The following is a 21,532-nucleotide window of genomic DNA, read 5'->3' on the forward strand; positions in this document are numbered from 1 at the left end:
GTCACGTGACCGCGGAACGTCGCCTCCAACAGGCCGAGCTCGAGTTGGCAACGCGCGCCATGTTTCAGTGTGTGGGAAACAAAAGGTTCGAATCCCGCGCTCCAGCCGCCGTCTGCTGATAAGAGAGTCCGTCGTGGTGTTAGAATAAAAACACAAAATAAAAACAAACAAAACTCATGTGGTTGAGAGGAGCGAGGCGGCAGAGGAGGACGAGAATGATAAGAAATTATTGGAGTGGTTGATATTTGGCCGCCATGCCCTTGTGAGTAACCTTTTTGTTGTGCTTTTTCCCCCCCAGGTTTTTTGTGTTGGAGGGGATTGGACGCGCGTCGAAAATAGCAGATCTAAAAGCTCACTACAGGTCTCTTCCGCGACGTATTATGAGCTTATAGATCTGCTATTTTCGTACGAGAGGCCCCGGTGCCGCCCCCCCCCCTCGATATATTTTAACTCTATGGTCCCCCCCTCCTCCTCTCCACCGCCCCGGGGCCTCTTTTACGACGCGCGCGCGCCGAAAATAGCAGATCTAAAAGCTCACAACACGTCGTGTTGCGACGTGTTGTGAGCTTTTAGATCTGCCATTTTCGGCACGCGCTACCCCCCCCTCGCCGTACGAAGAAGTATATTTACCACCAGCCAGTCAAAGGCCTTAAATGGCTAATTGATAGCATGTCGGCTCGAGAAAAAATGACTTAATTTCAACAGAAAATCGGGTCGTTTTAACACTTTTTTTTTGTTTGGAGTGTGTAGTTAACAAAAAAAAAAGGTTTTATCTGGCGATAACGCCATTTTGCTCGAGCGTGTCGCTCCTAAATAATATCTTCTGTTAGCATGCCATGTTTTTCTTTAGCCAACTGGTGCTAATGTAGCTAACAGACAGAGTATAGTGAAACCAAAACAAAGCAGAGAGAAGCTCCCCTCTCCTCTCCTCCTCTTATCCCCACTGACACCCAGTCATATGTGTTCTAGTTATAGCTCAGATAAAAAGCACTTTAGCTCCACAAGCTAATAAAAAAATATAAATGTTGGCAGTTTTGTACACCCTGAAGTTATGTCAGTTGTAACTCTAGCCTGCTGTCCTTGGATGACAGCTATGCATTGCTGCTGGTGGTTAACACGCAACACGCAGGCCTTGCATTGCAACTGTTCTGTGCATCATTTTGAAGGTATTAATCGTATTAAAAAGACAACCTGGCGTGTATAACACACATATATAATTGCGTGTGACTTTAAAAGGCCCTGTGTGACTTTAATATAACATTGTAAAAGTCTGGTGACGCGAGGTTAAACACATTCTTGTGTGGGATGACCTGAAGCCACCCCTCGATGACTGTTGGCATCAAGTCAAAAATCTGGTATCTTTCATTACTGTCAAGCGCCGTGTGTTAAATTGCTGGAACAGAACACTAGCAATAATATGGCTTATAATTATAAATGATGGATAAATACATTTGTGACGTCACATTTGAATATCAAAATATCGCTTACAGTGATATTTGTTTTGTTAAATAAAAGAAGTGTAACATACATAGCTCTATATTTCTATTCTCATAGTAATAATTCGTGTTAGTTCAGTAACAGGGGTCTCCCTGTCTCCAGCTCTGTAGTGAACAGAAATACATTTTCAGATTGGGATACTAATTTGATCCATTCAGGGGAGAGAACTCCACCTACAGGATAAACAAGTGAAATTTGAAATCCTTAAACAAACAAATGAGCAGACAAAATTGGAACTGAAACACTATGAAATTGAAGCTGAAAATGTGGTTCTCTCTCCTGTTTGGATAAAACTGGTGTCCCACCTGAACATTTATTTTCTGTTTACTAAAGTGCTGGAGGGATTGGGGAAGCCTGAACAAACACTCTGTAGCAATGATTATCAGATTACATAAAGCTTTAACCTTTTTTAACAAAAAACATTTCGTTTTTATGGGTGGAAAACACTTAAGGCACCTTCTTAAATATAGCAGGTTCCTTTTATAATAAATATGTGTAGACAAAAAAAAATGTCCAATTACAGTTTGTAACTCAGCTCCGTTTTACTAGGAATAGAGGGTGTAATAAACTCTGAATGCATGAAAAGATAGTGCACGCACAATCCACTCTGAATTCCCAGGTGCAGGACAAACAGCAATTCAACTAAAATAAATTCCGGACACCAGTAGAGAAAGCTCTGCTTATTTATTAATTGCTGTCTTTTTTTCCTCTTCTTTTTAATCAACTCTGAACCCTTTCCAGTCCAATCACCAGCCAGGCTCCTGCAGCTCAGCAAACTCCCAAGCACTTCGGGATCACGTCTCCCATTAGCTTGGCTCTGCCCAAGGAGTTGGATCTGGTCTTGACCCAGAAACTGACAGAGACCCTAAAGCCATACGGGGTGTTTGAAGAGGAGCTTGAACTGCAGCGCAGGTGAGTTGCACTGTTTTTTGCGTGTTTCCAATCCAATCCATAAATGTGGTTACATAGTCAAGTAACATCCAGACAATGTTTTATGCCTGGTGGCAGTTAGTGTACAGACCCTGTGCTCCTAGTGACCTACTCTTGGTTTCTGTCTCTCTTCACTGATCTATCTGAAATAAAGCATACAGCTATATTCACAGAAACACTATCCACCTTTTATGAAGAAAAGAATGCTGTCTAGTGCATCTTTAATGCTGAAAAAAACTAAAGCGGGATGGTCGCGCAAGTCATTGACTGAAACAGACTTCAATATAACTGGAACTTGCCAATTATTAAAAACAAAGTTTTAAACTCATAAGTGTAGATGTGGAAGTAATCAAGGTTGAGCAACTTTATGGCATACTTATCCCCTAAATGTATCGATATTTATATACAAGCTTTCAAAGACGAGCACCGAGGTGCTCACCCAAAACATTAGTAAATACAAATCTCTGGTCTAACGTAGGGCCATTTTATAAGAACACTACTTGAAGTGATACACTAAGGATTTGATTAACCAGCTCTTTGAGTATAAAATGGTAATAAATCTGGAGGTAAAATGTAATAGTTTATGCATGTCATGGACTAGCGGTTACATGGCAAAATAAGGGAGTCCACAGCTCCACACATGATTCAAACATTTTAACTTACATTTATTTGAGTAAAATTCAAGAAATAAGGCAATAACCAAAAGGAAAGGAATGAGGTGTGAATAAGGTCAGTAGCCAGTCATGTATGCTGTGTGTGAATGTGTGGAATGTGCTGTGCGAGTGTTGTGTAAAAAGGTACAAAACTAAACAAAAGGGTTAGGCCCACTCAGGCCAGGTGGCAGCCCAGACCGGACCTGTGTCTGGACAGGAAATGGAGAGAATAAGTCAATGAGAGATCCTTATCTACTCCCCCAAACCCATAACCCCAGGTGTACTCCGTTCGTCCGGCGGCCTGCTCCACTCTGGCAATCACTAGCCTGGGATCAATAACATTTTCCGGTTTCTGATCCGGTCAGGGTGGAAATAAGTAAATAACTTTACGTCATCAGGTGGCCGGAACCAACGACCGAAACCACTGGCGCCGTGCACCTCCAAAATGATTCCCCTAGTTAAAACTTGTTTAGTTTGGTATAATCGTTTTGTTTATTTTGGTATAATAATCGTATGTCCTATGGTATGTCCATCTTTAATTCTAACTCGTAGCGCGACTAGCGAGACTAAACTAATTGATTCGCATTATGTGGGGAACAAAAACAATGTGACGCCTCCGCGGTGGAAAGGCTGGTGACACGAGGTTAGGCAATCACCAAGGCTGCCTGAATATTCAAATTGTAGGGCTGCAAAAATGCCCTTCTCTCCTCTGTGTCTGTTTCAGATGAAAAAGGCAACACTGACTAATGAATGTATCCCACGATTTTGTAACCCTTATTTTTCACCCGGTGCCAATTTTCTAAGTGATCCTGGGCACTACACTCCCCTCACCAGCCTAGGGACTAGGGAGGCCAGGGCCCAGGGCCGAGCTCATGCCTCCTTCAATGCATGAGAGCCAACTGACCTTCTTGTCACCTGACAGGGGAGAAATTGCTTTCTTAACCTGTACTTTTTATTTACAGAATTCTCGTGTTGGGCAAATTAAATACACTGGTTAAAGAATGGATTACAGAGATCAGCGAACTAAAGGTAGGGTGTCTGTATTCATTTTCTGAGATGACAAAAAAAATGAAAATGAGTGCATTTAGTGAAACTGAAAATATTGGTCTGGTATAAAGTCTGGCCAGTAAATATTGTATCTTGTCGTTTAAATGATTATATATGACTTAAATTGTCTTTCTATCTTTAGAACCTACCTGCATCAATGATAGAAACTGTTGGAGGCAAGATCTTCACATTTGGGTCCTATCGCTTAGGGGTACACACAAAAGGTAATCGCTTTCTTATTTTGCCTGAAAAACACCATATGTTATGTTTTTTACTGGTCAATCAGTTTTTAACGACTACAAGACAATGCAGGAATCGAGCTGGGTTCCACTGGGAAAATAATGACCCGTTCTAGTTAATGAAATCCACAAGGAAAAAGGGGGCATATTTGCAAGTCGCACTGGTTCTAAATATCAACATTGGAAAAATGCCAGAAGATATTGCCCACCCCTAGCAGCAAGCATGACTCTTTCAGTAGTGCATTGTTGCTGCAGAATGAATACAGTGGTGTTGTTGTTTGAGAACCTATCTGGGTATTTCTGTATCTCTACATTATGTACACAGTACTGCATCTCTGTCCTGTTTCTCCTGGCAGGTGCTGATATTGATGCCCTCTGTGTAGCACCTCGACATGTAGAGAGAACTGACTTCTTCACGTCTTTTTATGAGAAGCTGAAAGAACAAGAGGAGGTCAAGGACCTACGGGTGTGTAGCATAATTTATTCTTTGGCGTCGCTGTCCAAAAGGCTTTTTTATTGTTTGGTGTAGGCTGACATTATATTTCTCCCCTAGGCTGTAGAAGAGGCTTTTGTCCCTGTCATCAAGCTATCATTTGATGGAATTGAGGTATGTTTTGAAGGGGAGAGAATTCAGTGAACGCTGAAAGGCTATTTGTTTCTACAGTATGTCTTTAACTTGGGGTTCTTGTGAAAATATATCATGTCAATTTATATGTTTTTATAGACTTCTGTACCCATTTGTTTTTATAGATTGACATACTGTTTGCCCGGTTAGCTTTGCAAACCATTCCAGAGAATCTGGATCTCAGAGATGATGGACTACTGAAGAACTTGGACATCAGGTGTATAAGAAGTCTCAATGGTAAATGCTGCCAACTGCTGCCAGTACAAAAGCTATTAAACTGAGATCTGAAGTCTTTAGCAGTTGGTGATGATTTATGCAGGAGAAAGAAAGTTAGTTTGTACTTTTAGTTTCCTATTTCTTTGTGCTTAAGCATGATAATGAAAGCTGTTTTGTTTCTTTATTTTCATAGGCTGCAGAGTTACGGATGAGATTCTCCACATGGTGCCCAATATAGAGAACTTCAGGCTCACTCTGAGAACCATCAAACTGTGGGCTAAACGTTAGTTGAATCTGTTCATAAAGTAGGCTAAATGGTGTACATACAGAGCATTCTTTCCTTTCTTTGGAAGGATGACCTGTGTTGGTCTTCACTCACAACAGGATTAGTTGGAGCAAAAAGAAACTTGCCTGTCATTGCATTTTTTTAACCAAGTAAACAGTGGGTCATGTTGCCATGGTGACTTTGTTTGGTTTGCCTACATAGCGTACTTGGCAACCACAGCCCAGTCACATTTGTTTTCCAGCAGGTAAACAAAAGCCTTGCCTGTTTTGTCGATGGCATGGCTGTTTTTTTTTTTTGTTGTCTGGCATGCATTGCCACTCCTCAATTTGGAATCCCCAATTGCTATTTGCAAGCATGACATTGTATAAAAAATATAGTAGTTAAAATGTTGCAGGTGTAGTACATTCAAACCTTTTATAATATGCAGTTAGTGGCTTAGCATAAGTTATTGGATTCCATACCATTTCTAAGTGCCATTCGATTGAATGTTGTGTTGCCTTTTCCTCCTGTCCAGGCCATAACATTTACTCCAACATCTTGGGCTTCCTGGGTGGTGTGTCCTGGGCCATGCTGGTAGCCAGGACTTGCCAGCTCTACCCCAATGCTGTGGCCTCTACCCTGGTGCACAAATTCTTCCTGGTCTTTTCAAAGTGGTGAGTTGCCCTGATAGCATTGGTGTCCATTATAAAGAACTCTGTTCTGGCTCACAGAGCTGTCCTGTGACAGATTAGTTTTGCTAAGGATTAAATGAAGAGAGATGCGTGTTGGTGAACACTCAGAAAGTTGACCTGCTTTCTGTGTTGCAGGGAATGGCCAAACCCTGTTCTGTTAAAGCAACCAGAGGACTGCAACCTCAACCTTCCAGTTTGGGACCCCAGGGTAATTATAAACCGAACTGTACCTGTAACCTGAATAGAGATTATTCCATCTTTATGCATTATTTTACTAGACTACAGCTGCACAGTGCCACACTTCAAATACATTATAGTAATTGTTCATTACTGGCTAGCTGATTGCCTTTGTTCTTATTACTATGGAAAATGCTTACAAGTCTTCAAGCGAACATTCCTCAGTAAGGGTTAGAAATCTTAACGGTTAAAAAGCTATGTATCTTTGCAATTCCCTTTTTAAAGCAATAGTGCACTTTGGTAGAGGTCTGAGTTGTGCAGTTTAACTTGTCATGATGATATAACTAACTAGTCCAATTGGTGAAATATATTGCTCCATTGCGTATTTGATTAGACTAATCCAAAAGTCACTCTTTTTGTACATAAACGAATGCAAACAAAGCTGGTTCTGACAATATATAACATTACAAAATCCAGTACGGCATTTGTTTTAAAGAAAATTCTAAACTTTCTGTTGAATTTACTATTTGAAGATCTGGATCTGAGGTTCCAGTTCGGTTCTTCTTCCATCTTCCACACAAAAAGTAAAAAAAAAATATATATATATTAGCATTATTTTAGTATACCACTACTTCCGGTTTGTTGTGATGGGCAATAATTTGATTATTTTATTGGTGATTAATTAATTAATTGGTGATCGGAAAATACACAATAGAGAAGATACCACATTTAATTCAGATTTTCTACTGTATACCTATGGCCAACTTCAGTAGAATAGAGTTAAGCATTGATAAACAGTCCATTGATTGGTGTAGCTAGTGCTACTGTTGAACCTGTTTGGAGCTTTCAATTGAATTACTGATGTAATATAATATCTGATTTCCCTGTAGCACTCTTAAAAACTCAATATTACATTGAGTGTGATTTGGGATTTAGTTTTTACTCATGACCATGATTCTGTCTTGTAATGTTTTATTAACTTGACTATAAATGTGACCTACTCTCTACTTAAATCGGCTGTAAGAAAATGGCCAAATGGTTGACTATTTGACAAAAAAAACATTTTTGATTACGGTACTTAAAATAATGATCTGAACATTCATTGAATCTGAGCATTCATATCTGTGTTCATGAGCTTTCCATCACCAAAGATTTGTGATCGATTTTAATGGAAAATTCCACCCTTGGAGACCCTCAACTTCTTTCTGTTTCCAGTAGTGTTTTTCTATGTTTCCTAGAATTCCATTCAACAAATGATTTTGATATACTAATTTTGGAAATATTTCGAGTAATCTTTTCTGTCAATGACCTCTCCAGGGCTCCGTACCTTTCTAAGATTGTAAATCTAAGTTCACTGCCTGTGAATGGACTGTTGTGCCAGTGGTATTCACTGAAAAGGGTTTCTCGTCCTTGACATCTGCCAAAGCACTCTGCCAAGGCACTGTAAAACAGTCAGAAACATCTTGAACAGAATAATTTCAGAACATCTTTTGTCTTTCCCATGCAAACCTTGAAACCTTTCATTGCCTATGTTGTCTCAGGTTACTCCAAGTGACCGTTATCACCTGATGCCCATCATCACCCCAGCGTACCCCCAGCAGAACTCCACCTACAACGTGTCTGCCTCCACCCGAGCCGTCATGGTGGACGAGTTCAAACAGGGTCTGTTGTCATTCATCTGATAGCCATCAAAGATGCATTGGAGCCAGTTACATTTACAATTAAAATGTTTGACAAAAATCTTGAATTTAATATATCACTACTTCTGGTTTGTTTTGATTGAATGATGTACTTTATTTAGTAAGACATGAGAATAACAGTACATGGAAGTACAAATTCACAATTACAAGGTCTACTAAACTGGAAGACTCATTAAGCACTGAGCTTATGAGTCATACAATCAGTTTACAGGTTACTGGTATGAAGAGTGAAAAATATGTTCAAGAGAAGAAAAAGAAAGGGGGGAGGGGTATGGGGGTAGGTTAGGACTTGGACAGGGGCCATTTTCGAATTGCAGCCTCCTGAAGGTGTATCTAGCCTCCTGAAGGTGTATCTTTAGGGCAGTTGCTATGGGAAACAATGTATTAATTATTTGTATTATTTATTAATTAATTAATAGTTCATTGGTGATTAAACATGTCATTGAGCTGTAGTTTTGAATGAATTGTCAGGGTTCTTAAATGTCCTGGATACAAATTTGAAAAATAGCCACATTTCCAAAATAATTTGAATGATCTGGAAAGTATGATGATCTTTCTATTTTCATTATATTCTGTAGTTATATTTTCATTCTATTCTTTAGTCCACTGACTATAAAAAAAGGCAAAAAAAAGAACAAACATAGTAAACATATCCACCCCTTAAACTGTTATGTGTGATGCTCTTATGCTGAATACACAGTCTGATTTGTCATGGTAACTGAAATGTGAGTCTGTGAACGTTTTTTTTCTCAATGCATCTTCAGTTTGCCACTTTCTTTCAACTTTTAGCACTATATAAACCATCCTTCCAATTTTTAGCACTATATAAACCATCCAAAACATAGGTCTACAACTAATGATCATTTTGCTAATCAATTCTGTTTATTATTTGTTATTGTGGTACAATAGTACAAAGTACAATTGTGTTGTAAATGGTCATCACAAGTTATTTGAAGGCATATTGAAATTGCTTTATACGTTTACCCAGCAGTCAGAAACAGAACTTTTCATTTATTATGCAAAAAATACAAATCTGATATAATTTATTTCTAAAATAAATGACACACTGTCCACAGTAATATGTAACAAATACAAGCATTCCTATGTTTGGTTAATTGCCAGGTTAATGGTTAATGGCATATATTCTATGTATTACTAAAATGTTATTAAATATTTTGATATTAGTCAAAATAGTATGTGTTAACTTACAATACACTATTATAAGTCAAATATGAACATATGATATTGATGACTTAATGTTGATATACTGTAGGTGTGAGTCACATAATGTCCTGAAAAAGTATTTCTTGCAAAGAGTGGACTGGGATGTTATCCAAGCATGACCCACATTAACACTGACCTTTTAATAATATTTATCTTCTTCCTTTACAGGTCTTGCCATCACCGATGAAATATTGCAGAATAAAGCAGAGTGGTCCAAACTATTTGAAGCACCAAACTTCTTTCAGAAATACAAGTATGTATTAAACTGCCTATCCTGTTGGACACACGTGGTGAGATTCAAATATTTCAATAAAGATTACCATTTGCACAACTCACACACATGCACAATACTTTTTTAGGATATGTGAAGTTTGCTCCCAGTTTTTATGGTTTCCACGTATTCAATTTGAAGTTTTGAATAAAAGTCTTTATGATAAGACTCCTAAGCACCTTCTTTGATTCTCAAAGGATCATTAAAGCTCATATTAAAATGTTAACTCGAAACACTACCTGAAGCCCTTTATCACTCAAATACTGTCCCTTCAATGTAAGCACAACTTCTATATTTTATGTCTTTTTTGTTATTTTTCTTGATAAAAAGGTAGGTACTCGCTTGTAAGGATTAAGCATTCCCTGGTTTTCCCCTGTGCCTTATTATCTTGTACTCAATTCAAAATAAAATGATTTAGATCACAAATTGCACAATGTATTTCTTGGTAGTCTTGATTTTATAGACTTGTTTTATTTTTGATAATGGTATTTAGCAATTTCCAATTAGATTTCATAAATCAAAACCTGAATTTATGGGGTAAATGTGTCTCACAGCGAGCCATCTCAGTCGAGCAGTTGTGAATTCTGTATGTTGTTTTTTTTGGGCCAAATCTAATTGCAAATTGAGCATGTGTTCTCCCTAACTTAAAGGGACAGTTTGTTTTTGGGGGTGCGGAAAAGTTATTTTTCCTACCTTAGCCAGTGTTAGACAAACCCATGGGTGCCTTTTTATGTCTGTACGTGCAGTTTGAAGGTATTTTGAACAATGTGTATGTTTGAGACTAGTTTAACTAAATTCGTGGATGTCCAGGGATCAAATTGTAGCTACTCTCAAGTTGGGAAATAAATCTCAAAAGCTGAGGATTTAATACTCACTTGTTAAGCCTAGCATCAACAATGTATTTACTTTTCAAACTTAATAACAGTATACATTGTATAATGTTAGACCAGCTGTCCATATTTTTGTTTCATCTAAGAAATGAGTTCAACTAGGCTAAGATCACTGTTCAATACACTGTACCTTTAAAACTGCACTTGGAGACAAAAAAAGGCACCCATGAATTGCCCGTCTCTGGCTAAACTAGGAAAAATGGCAGCATTCTCTAAAAAACAAATCTAATTTGGATGTACAACATTGTACCATGTCAGCTTAACCACTAATTGGGGCTCTCTTGTGGCTCTGGTTTTTACACATTTAACCACTGGTAACTGAGATTATAGATTGAACCCTGTTCAATGAACCAAAGTGCAAGGCCTGTACTGCACTGCCTTGTGTCACTCAGGTTTTTTCCCCTAAGTTTTGATGCCTGTCCAAAGTGAACAATGACATTAAATGGCATGTGCAGATACCATAGAAGAACTTACTGCCTTAAGCAAACCCTGGCAGAACATTCTGAAATACTACGGGCGCCAACTGTAGCTCCCGCCTTCCTTGAAGCGGCCCGGCCAGAGAGGAAATGACACATGGAGTGGTCTGTTCCAGCGTTAAGCTTGGAAGTTGGATCTTTGATTTTTTTTTCTCTTGTTACTTTTGGAATGTTGCTATAAGCTCTGAGCCCTTGACATATCAATCAATAGCTTTCTCTTGAATAGTCTTCATTTTAGAGCAGCCTAGAGGCCTTTTGCATTGGATTCATTGTATTGTGTTATTTGAATAAATATCTTATATTTGCCAGGCTCAGCACTGATTATTTTATTTTCCTAAGGTGATTTGATAGCCAATCATATGCAAAAGTTAGTTACATCGTAGACAGTGAGTTGTGCAGTTTTAAGCTGCATATATTTTCTTGACATTCACTACAGAAAAACAGTGCCTCCATACTGTAATAATTGATATTTTAGAAAGCTTTGAAGTGTGTAACCAAAATAAACAACTTGAGTATCAAGCATATGACTCAAAATTCCACCTGGATGTAATCAAAATAAACAACTTGAGTATCAAGCATATATAACTCAAGACTCCCACAACCTGTACGAATTGTTGTGTAGCTTGGCCTTGTTTTCCTATTGATATAAATTTGCCCATAATTATCCAACAAGAGTATTTAACAGTTTGTGAGTACGCTATTTTGGGCACTGCCATGTGTAGAAGAGTTCTGTGGCATTGAACCACAAGTTGTGTGAATTCTGCTGTATTGTATGGGTTGCTGTAGGGGTGTCCCCTGGCCGTCCTGGCGTGTTGGTTGTCTGCGCTCTTTGCCTTTAGGGTGTAATGGCATTGTTCTGTCTCTTATGTTCCAAGGCATTATATTGTGTTGCTAGCAAGTGCGCCGACAGAGAAGCAGCACCTGGAATGGTGAGTACCCAGAGCTCTGGAAACATTTATAAGAAAGCAGCAGTAACCGAGTGTGAGTGAAACTGGAACGAATGAAGACGTCTATGTAGATTTCTTTGGGTGAGATTGCTTCTTATTTGTGGCCATGCTGTTCGTAGAGCACAAAATAAAGAGTTATAAATATTTTATGTCCAACTGTTTTGTCAGATGTTCCTCTGGGTAAAAGGCTTGTTTTTATCTGATCCATCAGGGTGGGTTTGGTAGAGTCGAAAATCAGAATCCTGGTTGGAAACCTGGAGAAGAACGAGTTCATTACTCTGGCCCATGTCAATCCACAGTCGTTCCCTGGCCCCAAAGAAGGCAATGGCAATGACGTGAAGTGAGTACCCTGTTATTATTTAAAAGCATTTTAATCAGAGCATAAGCTTATTTTCTTGAGGCTTTTGTGAATGCTTTTGGAGCATCTGACATTAATGGTCAAAGTGAGATTGCTTCCTGCCATTTTATGATTACAAAATTATTACCAGTACAGTATAATAGTACCTTGAAGGTTCCACTTACTGCTAAACTTCTCTTTCCTAATTAGTATGACGATCATATCAATCATATTTAATCTTTGGCCAAAGACTTCCTAAGACTTTTCTATCCTTTCCATTTGTTCCAGAGAGGAGCTGAGCACCATGTGGGTTATTGGGATTGTCTTCAAGAAGATGGAAGGGTCCGAGAATCTGAACGTCGACCTGACCTTTGACATCCAGTCTTTCACTGACACTGGTGAGGATTTTGAGAGTTGTGTGATGTTATTTGTTTAGCTTTTCGAGTAGGTTCTTTCTACTTTGGATACATTAATTGGGAGATGTGTTGCTGGGAGATGGGTTTTTATCCAAATTTCATCAATAGATTATCCCAGATTTACATTTACCCTCCCCGCGGGAAATCTACAGATTCACTCAGGAATGTGTATACATTTACTGGGAAATGTAAAGTAGTTTGTCAAAGGGCAAACCCCATGACCAATATTTATGCCAAGTTTGCCGCTAATTGGACAACTGGTGTGCTGGGAGAAGCGGCATGAACAAACAACATCCATGTATGTGACATATACTGCATGTAAAAATATAAACCAATTACTCGTAAGTACCCCCAAAATGTTATGAAATGTCCCTAGAATATCAACAGAGGGGGGCATTAGTTTGTACATTTCAAACACTGATGACTGTAAGCTTGCCTGCCTGTCTATCTCATCATTGTGTTGTATGGCTGCAGTGTACAGACAGGCGATAAGCAGCAAGATGTTTGAGCAGGAAATGAAGATCTCAGCCATGCACGTGAAGAGGAGACAGCTCCACCAGTTTCTGCCAAACCTCAAACGCAGAAAGGTCTGTCACTTCATTGCATACAGATTGAGAAGAAAGTATATTTCAACACATTTCTTCTTATACAAAAATAGTCAAACATATATTTTGAGAAAAAAAGATAGTATTTTGAGTGACCGTAAAATATATCTAAAAGTAAAATATATCTAAAAGTGAAACGCATGGGACTTCTTCTCATTCATATCATATGACCTTAAACTGGATTAAATCAGATGTTTCAGAGACTTGGGAAACACATCAATCCTGTGTCTTTCTGATGTAACTAAATTGTGTTTTATGTGCAGTACATATGCGACCTATCTCCTGTTTGTGACTCTTATTGTGCTGCAGCATTCCACTGAGGGTCTTCGCCAAATGAATGACAGCAGTCTCGACCTATCGATGGACAGCGACAACAGCATGTCAGTTCCCTCGCCTACCACTGTGTCATCTTCTACCCCCATCAGGGGGTCCACACTGGGCCTGCCTCCAAACCCTTTTGGGTGAGTCCCAGCTAAGTCCCAGTCATTTATGTAGATAGATATGTACTGCTGCCCTTTGAGAGGAATTGCTCACCTAATACAAGCCTATTAACACATTAAGACCTGGAACGCATCTGTGTCATTTTTTGATTTGAGCTAAAAAGTATTATTTTACACTTTGGCTATTCAAAAATAGCAGATATACAAGATCTAGATCTACTATTTTTGAAAAATCTTGTAAATGTGTGCAAATTTTTGAATATATATATTTTTAAAGAGAACATTTGTAACTCAAATCTTTGCTTCTGGGGGTCCCTGGAACACAATATTTTGAAATGGGGGTCCCCGGCCAAATATATATACATTTCGGGGTCCTTGACTAGGGATGGAGCTCGTTAATTTTTATTGATAATGAGCACCTTATCGAACCTGCTTATCGAACCGAGCTTTTATCGAGCCCACTATCGATCTTTTTTTATTATTAAGAAAAAAGACGTGAGACGAAAAATTCTGAACAGAACCGGTATCTTTTTTTATTGGCCAGTTGTCACAGTGAGTTTGTGGCTGACAACTATCTAAAATTAAAATGACAAAAGTTAAAAATATTTTTGCCTATCATTAAAACAACCATTCATATAATGTGCAATAAGTGTTAAATGGCTTTATATTATGAATAGTACTGTAATAATTACTATAAAATCTCCATGTCTCTTCAACTCTTTATAACAAAAAATGCATATTTATTTTTTCTTTGTTTTAACCAAAATATATCACTCGCACTACATTTTACTAGGGCCTTCAAATACAGTACTTTACAGAGTAACAGACAGAAGGCAAGTGACCTTTTTACTTTTGGAAAACAATATTGAAGAAACGGTTAATTTGTGTACTGTCACTTTAAAAGCGCAATTTATACTTCATCGTACGACGGTGTCACGCACCAAACATAGCCGATCTCCAAGCTCACACTGCGTCTGTTCGCACCACGTTGTGAGCTTGTAGATCTGCCATTTTCGGCAACGATAGACTGAGGGACGGACACGCTCAGCAACACTAGTTATTCATTCACAGGGAGATCCCAAACGGATTATTATCAATTGGATAATTAAAATTGTCAACGGAGACTTGCCACATTGGGTAGAAGAGGACGAGTGAAACTTTTGAGCGTTTCACTCGTTAACGCCATTGTTTCACCGCTGCACCGCACATGTAAACACAACAACGACGCAACCACCCGAGTGTACAAATGGAACCAAATGGACGCTTACAGCCCCCTTAAAATAGTGATGTAGTGAGCCAATAAAATTCCTCTTCCTTGTTAACCAGGGCAGCGCTGTTTGGCACAACTTGCAGCTATCAATACACTTTTAGACCAACATGTTTGTGCCAGCGTGAGTGATTAGATTTATTTCTTGATCGCCTCTTGTTTTGATAGTTTAGACATGACGTCAGGGGCCGCTGCACTCGATAACAGGCTCGACAAGCCTAAAGCTTATCGATACCCGGGTCTCGATAAATTCATGCCCGGGTATATAATGTACCCGGTTTTCGAGCTCCATCCCTATCCTTGACATGAAAATGTTTGAGAACCACTGACATAGTAACATACGTTTAAAAAAAAAAAACTGAAGACATTTTGTAGAAGAGGCCTCAGGTCTTAAAGGGTTCAAGCTCCTGCCACTGCCCCTGACCAAAAGAGCTGCAGCTGGTCCCTGGGGGCCAGAGAATGGCTGTCTCCTAATAGTTAGGTCCTAGTCTCGCGTAGCCAGACAACTATTCCACAATCTCTGAATGCTATATAGAGTCTGGAACTCCGAAATCCGATTCAGGAAACTGACACTTCCGTTCACGAAAATATATTTAAAAATATCTTTAAAAATATCTTTACACTTTCCTTCTTAATTTCCATTTCTGCTAAGCAGCAAGCTATGTATACTTAGATGATTTTTATTTATATTAGGATAAATTTTTGCGACTGTAAAGACGAAACGGAAATGGAGAGGAGGCTCCACACCCGGTTTATATTCTAATCATGATCAGAGCTTCCGAGTCCCAGACTGTATGACCGGAAACATTTGTACATTGTGGGAGGCAACAGTCTGGTAACGCGAGACTAGTTAGGTCCTAATAGTTAGGATGGGTTAAATGCAGAGAACAGTTTTCAGGTATGAGTAAATGTATTTGACAATATACAAAAAGTTGTAAATTACAAGATTTTATATTAAGGTTATTAATACGTTTAAAATCATGTTAATGTGCTTTTCATCGACCAGGACAATTCAAAAATCCTCAAAACTCTCAATATGTTTATCATTTTGTCTTTACGTACCAACAGGGCCAGCTCTGGATCTGTCATGGTTCCCCACCCAGAGGCCCAGGCAAAGTCCAAACCCGCGGGGGAAGCAGAGGGAACCAAGCCCACCCTGATGCGCCAGCGCTCCATCCCGGCCACGGTGCCATCCAGCAGGACCCCGCCTCCTTCCATGGGCCCTCCCACTGCCAAAAGACCAGGCTCCCCCCAGGCAGAGGCGCCAGCAAAGAAGCTCAAAGCCGACGAGGTCCAGTTATATTTTCTTTTGTTATTTCATATTTGTCATGCTCAGCCTTGTAGTCATAACAGACTACAGGATAACTTGTAAGTCAATTGAAACCAGCTGAAATTCTAGCAACAAGTGTTAGTGTGTAATCTCTTGATTTCCTTCTGAATTTAGGAGACAGGCTCAGAGATGAACGCTGCAAGCAGTCAGGGATGTGCTGGTCTGCTACCCAGTGAGACCCCGTCTCCCCCCGTGGTGAAGAGAACCCCTTCACCCCAGCTAGAAGAGACCATGGCTGAGGTCGGCTTACTTTTAGCACACAAGTGCTGGTTGCTTTTACGAGGCTGTTTGGCAAGAAAAAAAAAGTTTGCTTCAACTAGGACTGGCCCCGAACTTCCGGACATTTGTTATATTGACAATTGGGTTTCAATTCCAAGGTCTGGACGTTCAGTGTTTTCTTTTTACAAACTGGCTCATGAGGCTACTCACTCTGCACTTTGCTAGTGTTCTGGTTTAGAGATGATATGGAAACGGTCTGTGCGCGTGTGGTGTATGTGTGTTTGTACAAATGACTGCATCTGAGCACTGAGCGAACATAACAAAAAAAAACAATACAAAGCTTTGAAGTTTGATTCTCTATCACCACCGAATGTTCAAAGCCTAATAAATACCATTTGGGCCATCCCTTCTTTAGCTTTAACTTGAATAATTGGAAACTACGGTGTTAAGTGTTTTTCATGTCTCGGTGTGGTCTCCTTATGAGAAATGGTTACGATGACAAATACATTCTTATCCCCCTCGACTTTTAACTTCTTGGACTCAACCATGTTTTGTGTTTTCCTCTCTTCTATATAGGATCCAGTCAGTGAGCCAAAAGAGGAAGAAGAGAGCGTTGCAATGGAGGCTGAGGTAACATGAGCTGATGTGCTTTAACTTTTGTCATTTTGAAGTATCGTTAATGTTTGGAGTGGTACCCTGATTGTGTTTGACATGGTATTTTTGACTGTACTATTTATTATCTTTTATATGCAATTTCTAATTTTTCCTTTTTTCCCTCAGGTGACTGAGGAAATACCTGCAGCTGAAGGTGAAGTGGAGAATGGGGCACAAATTAAGGTATTTATTAATCCTAATAACACACGCAATAGATGATAATAATTATTTTGAATTTATTACACCGCACCATACAGTGCATGCCATACAGTGCATGAAAAGCAAATATATGGTGACATTTAGTCATCCAAAATGCAGAGTAATTCCATTGCTGCCATTTGGAATGAACAACCAGTGTTATGAAGGAGCCCAGGCTCCCATTTGAGCTCATTTAATCCTTGGCTTAGCCTGGACAGATGTCTGTATCGCACCAGGTTATAGATACTAATCATCTGTACACATCCGGAACAAATTCCTATGCACAATACAGACAGCAGCATGAGTGTAAGCACACATGCTAGCTGAAAACGGGCCTGCTTTTATGTACAAGCAGAAATGAAAACGGGACGACCAACCTGGGGGAGTCACTAGTGCAGTGACAGAGATCGCCCTCCCCAACTGTCTTCCCACCTGTAAATGCGTCCAATTGTGTTTGTTGGAGCCATTGGGGAATCGAATCCCAGTCTGCACAGTTGTGGGCAGGAACTTTACCCCTGCACTTCCCGGATGCCCCACACACAGATTGTCTTAAGTTTTCATTGCTACCGGCTTTGTACATTTACAACAGAAGACCTGTTGTAAGCTTGTGAGTGCGCCTACGGATTTATGTCCGGGCTAAAGTACAGTATGATATGGGAGCTGTATATGTTATTACAGTATATTAAACAATCGGGTACATGCCCATGGCCCACATGGTCTTTCTCCAAAACTGATTCAAGGAATAAAATGACAGATCTAAACTATTTATTGTTTATTTAACCTGTCCTTTGTCCCTCGTTGTCCTCTCAGAGACTGTCTGACCTGTCTGACGTGCCCCTGCTCCCCAGCAACCCCATTCCCGTGGTCAAAAACTCCATCAAGCTTCGGCTCAGTAGGTAGAAGCAGACAAACAGGTGAATGGATGCCTGTCCCAACCCCTTCATCTACCTCTCCTCTCCTATTTCCTAGCCCCCCCCCCCCCCCCCCCAACATAATCTATGATGGAATTCTTTGTATTCATTCATCAAGAGTTATAGATGACCCCTCGGTAATGCAGTCTGACAACACAGACAAACGGAGGGCTGGATGGAAGTGTCACCTTGTGGATATTACATTAGTGTGGAACACAGCAGTCGCCACAAGGGGGCGATGAAGCTCTTCTGCTGGCCTCTTCCCCCCTCAAGTTCCTTCCTCCACTACAGTTGGCGCAATGGGTAGAAGTTAACCCAATTAGTACACTGTTCAGAGACCACTTCACTCATCCCCAGTCTGACCCCAGACCTGGCTTCTGGTGTGAAAAGGCCAAACAGGTGCTAGAGCCAAGTTGAAGGATCCAGTGTTTTTTGTTTTTTCTCCCTGAGCCTTACTTTCCTAGTCATTTTCCATTATGCTGATTGGATAAAAATTGCATCACTACTTTCACTGTTGAGGTTCACATACTTGAATTGCTGCTTCAATTGTCAAATACAGTCTGATGGGGCCAAACCAGATAAATCTTATGAAGCATTTAAAGGGATATTTCACTTTCAAATAAAATAAACATAAACATTTTTAATTTTTTTTATTGAAAAATGTATGGAAAAATCACGGCCTGCTCATGCATTAGGACATTCTAATGCGTGAGGGCGCTGTGATTACTTTTTTTCATTTATTTTTTATATTTCTTTTTAATGTTTATTTTATTTGAAAGTGAAATATCCCTTTAAACACGTCCTGTAAAAAAAGAAAATACAATGACTTAAAAATATTGATGATCCAAGTTCAGACTACCCCATGTTTCACAAACTGCTGGCTCCTCAAGTAAATTGATGATAGGTGATGATACATAGCCACATGATATGAGCATTATTAGTCTGTGTGAGTTATATTTAATTATTACTTTTTTGGAATGATTTTTCTTTATACCCTCTCGTTGCATTTCATTCGGAGGTTTGGCAAGGCTCCACTTGTTATCAATGTTGTGCTTTCTTTGTCGGATTGATCAACAGTGACCTGCATTGTAACAATTGTGTTAATTAGCAGAGGGCGAAACAAAGGAGATTTTACTGGAATGCTTTAGTTTCATCTTTTGATAATATGAAACGAGACATGACATGAAACAAAACATAACTAATTATTCTGTGTCAACTGTTGTTTTGCCTTTTGTTTTAGTGAATCAGGGAGGGTAGTTGTAGCGAGTTTCGTATTATGTTAAGACTTACTTTCATTAATGGAACTAGCTCAGGTTTGGGTACACAACTGACCAAAATGCTGCTCACATTTGTGGTGATAAATATAGCACAGACCCCTCGCGCCAGATGATGGACCATGTGCATTCAATTATGTACTGTCTACTTTGACTTCATAGTACAGTCCTCCACACCTCAAACAGTGGATTGCGCCGCATCCTCAGCAAGGAAGATGAGCGGATCTCCAGCAAGCTAGGTCACCTTGTAGGGTAGTTCTGAGGTAGTTTGCGAACATCAAGAATGGTGAAGCTTCGTTTCTCAGTTTGAAATTGCTTTGAGTCGGTTCCTGCACCAGTCATTGGCTTTGTGACAGGTGGGCTAATCCTACCGTGCAAGATAGTGAAAGGCTAGGGCAGCATGGATTAATGGCGTCAATCCAGCATCACACACCTCTGATGCACCCAGCCTGTTACAGGGTCATCAGGAACAAAAAGTAGGACCTACTCCTAATTTAAAAAAAGAATGAATAAATATAACATTTTAGACTGTCATAAAGGTAGCTGAGTGTTGGCTGAAGGATGTGGAAATATAAAGGAGTTGACCAGTTTATAAACTTTAAAATGTACATGGTGTTGTACAGTAACCTTCAGTGTCTTGTCTTGTACAATAATAGAAAACAAAAAAAAAGTAAGTGTGTGGAAAATATGACTTGAGCTTTAGCCGTGATGGTTTTGAATGTGGCATTAATTATGTCTTACATAACATAATATCACATCGCTTTGGTGAATAAAAACAGTTTATTTTATTTTGTTTTAATTTTGTTTTATATTTTTTACATTTGTTTGGTTGCTTGGTTACATTACAGAATTGGAACTGAAGGAATGTTAAACTGGTTAAGTTTGATTTAGCAGCGCTAGGTCTTAGTAGTTGACTGTATTGAAAGCTTAGAAGGTGTACAAAGTTTCACCTCGTTATTTTGTTGATGTATCTCAACATTTTTGGCTTTGTCTGAATCGTTTGTGTTAATCACGTGGAATATGTTAATATGAAACCAGATGAAGACCACTGATGATATGGTGCGTAAAAATTCTAACTGTATAGATCACTTTTTCAACAAAGCATTCTCTTGTTCTTACAATGCTCCTTCTCAGTTAAAGTTTTTTCTTAGGCTTATTTGTAAGGATGGGGTATTGTACTTTTTCACAAATAAAGGTCTACGATATTGCATAGATGTGCCGAGAGTCCTCATTCGTCAAACAAGGCCATTCCACCACGTATTAAACTTGCATATTTCCATACACGCGAAACAGTGGAGTTGTTCAAAATCATTTGAAATAAAAGCCAGATGAAATCTCTGAAATAATGTATCATCAGCTTAGGGGATTTCTGTCAGACGAGACACCCAGATATTCATCCCAGGGAGCAGACTGATAACATGGCCTAGTTAAAAATGTTCTGTTGTTTGCATCCCAATCCGGTCAAAATTTCCCAAGACGTAGCTTGTAAGAACGTGTATGTTGTTGCTAAGAAACAGTCTTTCCTGTGCCCCCAGTAGGTGGTCCTCTTATGAATATCATTACAGATCCCCTATTCAGTAAGACACCTTTATCCCTTTCAGTGCATGTTTGGCACTATTTTCACTCTTTATGGTAAGGATGATGTTTATCTTCATATCTATGCTAACTCAGACTCGCTGCTTCCCATATAGGCTATGTTTACTCTAAAATGCAGTTGTGACTCTGGAGCTTCAGAGCAAGAGGACAAGCTACTATAAGGAGGGAGATCAGATTCTGAGCTTGGGATTGTAAATAGCTCAATTTATGTCCAAGATACTAGTGCTTATGGACGTGACAAAGGCCCATGCCATATACTGTACTTAATGAACACTTTGCAGATTTTCAAGATTATTTCCATTTATTTTTCATGTCTGTAACGTCCACAATACTTGCCAATGTTCTCCTCCTCACTGCAGTGAGCTTTAACAGCCTGATTTAATGTCGCCACCCAGTGACTTATTCATCACTGAGTGACGGAAGAACTACAACAAGC

At 39.4% G+C, this 21,532-nt stretch overlaps 2 protein-coding genes across 3 annotated transcripts; both read left to right on the forward strand.

Moving 5' to 3' along the window:
• Window positions 1-42: 42 nt before the first annotated feature.
• Window positions 43-10,129, forward strand: LOC311062627 (poly(A) polymerase type 3-like; the record flags this gene model as incomplete). 2 transcript variants are annotated; one of them, XM_084081808.1, is made up of 12 exons in its annotated part: window positions 43-262; window positions 2,239-2,409; window positions 4,043-4,109; window positions 4,270-4,351; window positions 4,723-4,832; window positions 4,920-4,973; window positions 5,117-5,228; window positions 5,401-5,490; window positions 6,008-6,146; window positions 6,300-6,372; window positions 7,883-8,003; window positions 9,434-10,129. In XM_084081808.1, exons 1-12 carry the CDS (start codon window positions 255-257, stop codon window positions 9,622-9,624), a joined length of 1,218 nt encoding a protein of 405 aa, XP_083937934.1. In that variant the 5' UTR covers window positions 43-254. The 2 variants fall into 2 exon arrangements, with proteins under 2 accessions (XP_083937934.1, XP_083937935.1); XM_084081809.1 differs by lacking the exons at window positions 6,300-6,372; window positions 7,883-8,003; window positions 9,434-10,129 and having other exon boundaries at window positions 6,008-6,150.
• A 1,717-nt stretch (window positions 10,130-11,846) lies between these two features.
• LOC311062628 (poly(A) polymerase alpha-like) lies at window positions 11,847-20,710 on the forward strand. Its single transcript, XM_084081810.1, has 9 exons — window positions 11,847-12,189; window positions 12,475-12,584; window positions 13,077-13,189; window positions 13,517-13,668; window positions 15,983-16,205; window positions 16,359-16,484; window positions 17,040-17,093; window positions 17,244-17,300; window positions 18,126-20,710. Exons 2-9 carry the CDS (start codon window positions 12,491-12,493, stop codon window positions 18,213-18,215), a joined length of 909 nt encoding a protein of 302 aa, XP_083937936.1. The 5' UTR covers window positions 11,847-12,189; window positions 12,475-12,490; the 3' UTR covers window positions 18,216-20,710.
• The last annotated feature ends 822 nt before the right edge of the window (window positions 20,711-21,532 follow it).

The sequence above is a fragment of the Gymnoscopelus microlampas genome (assembly GCF_963454915.1).
Source record: "Gymnoscopelus microlampas genome assembly, chromosome: 16".
NCBI lineage: Eukaryota > Metazoa > Chordata > Actinopteri > Myctophiformes > Myctophidae > Gymnoscopelus > Gymnoscopelus microlampas.

Coding starts and splice junctions, on each gene's coding strand:
- LOC311062628 (XM_084081810.1), top strand. CDS start 12,491: ATGTGGGTTATTGGGATTGTCTTCAAGAAGATGGAAGGGTCCGAGAAT. Junction 16,485..17,039: donor TAGAAGAGACCATGGCTGAG/GTCGGCTTACTT, acceptor TCTTCTATATAG/GATCCAGTCAGTGAGCCAAA. Junction 17,301..18,125: donor AGAATGGGGCACAAATTAAG/GTATTTATTAAT, acceptor TTGTCCTCTCAG/AGACTGTCTGACCTGTCTGA.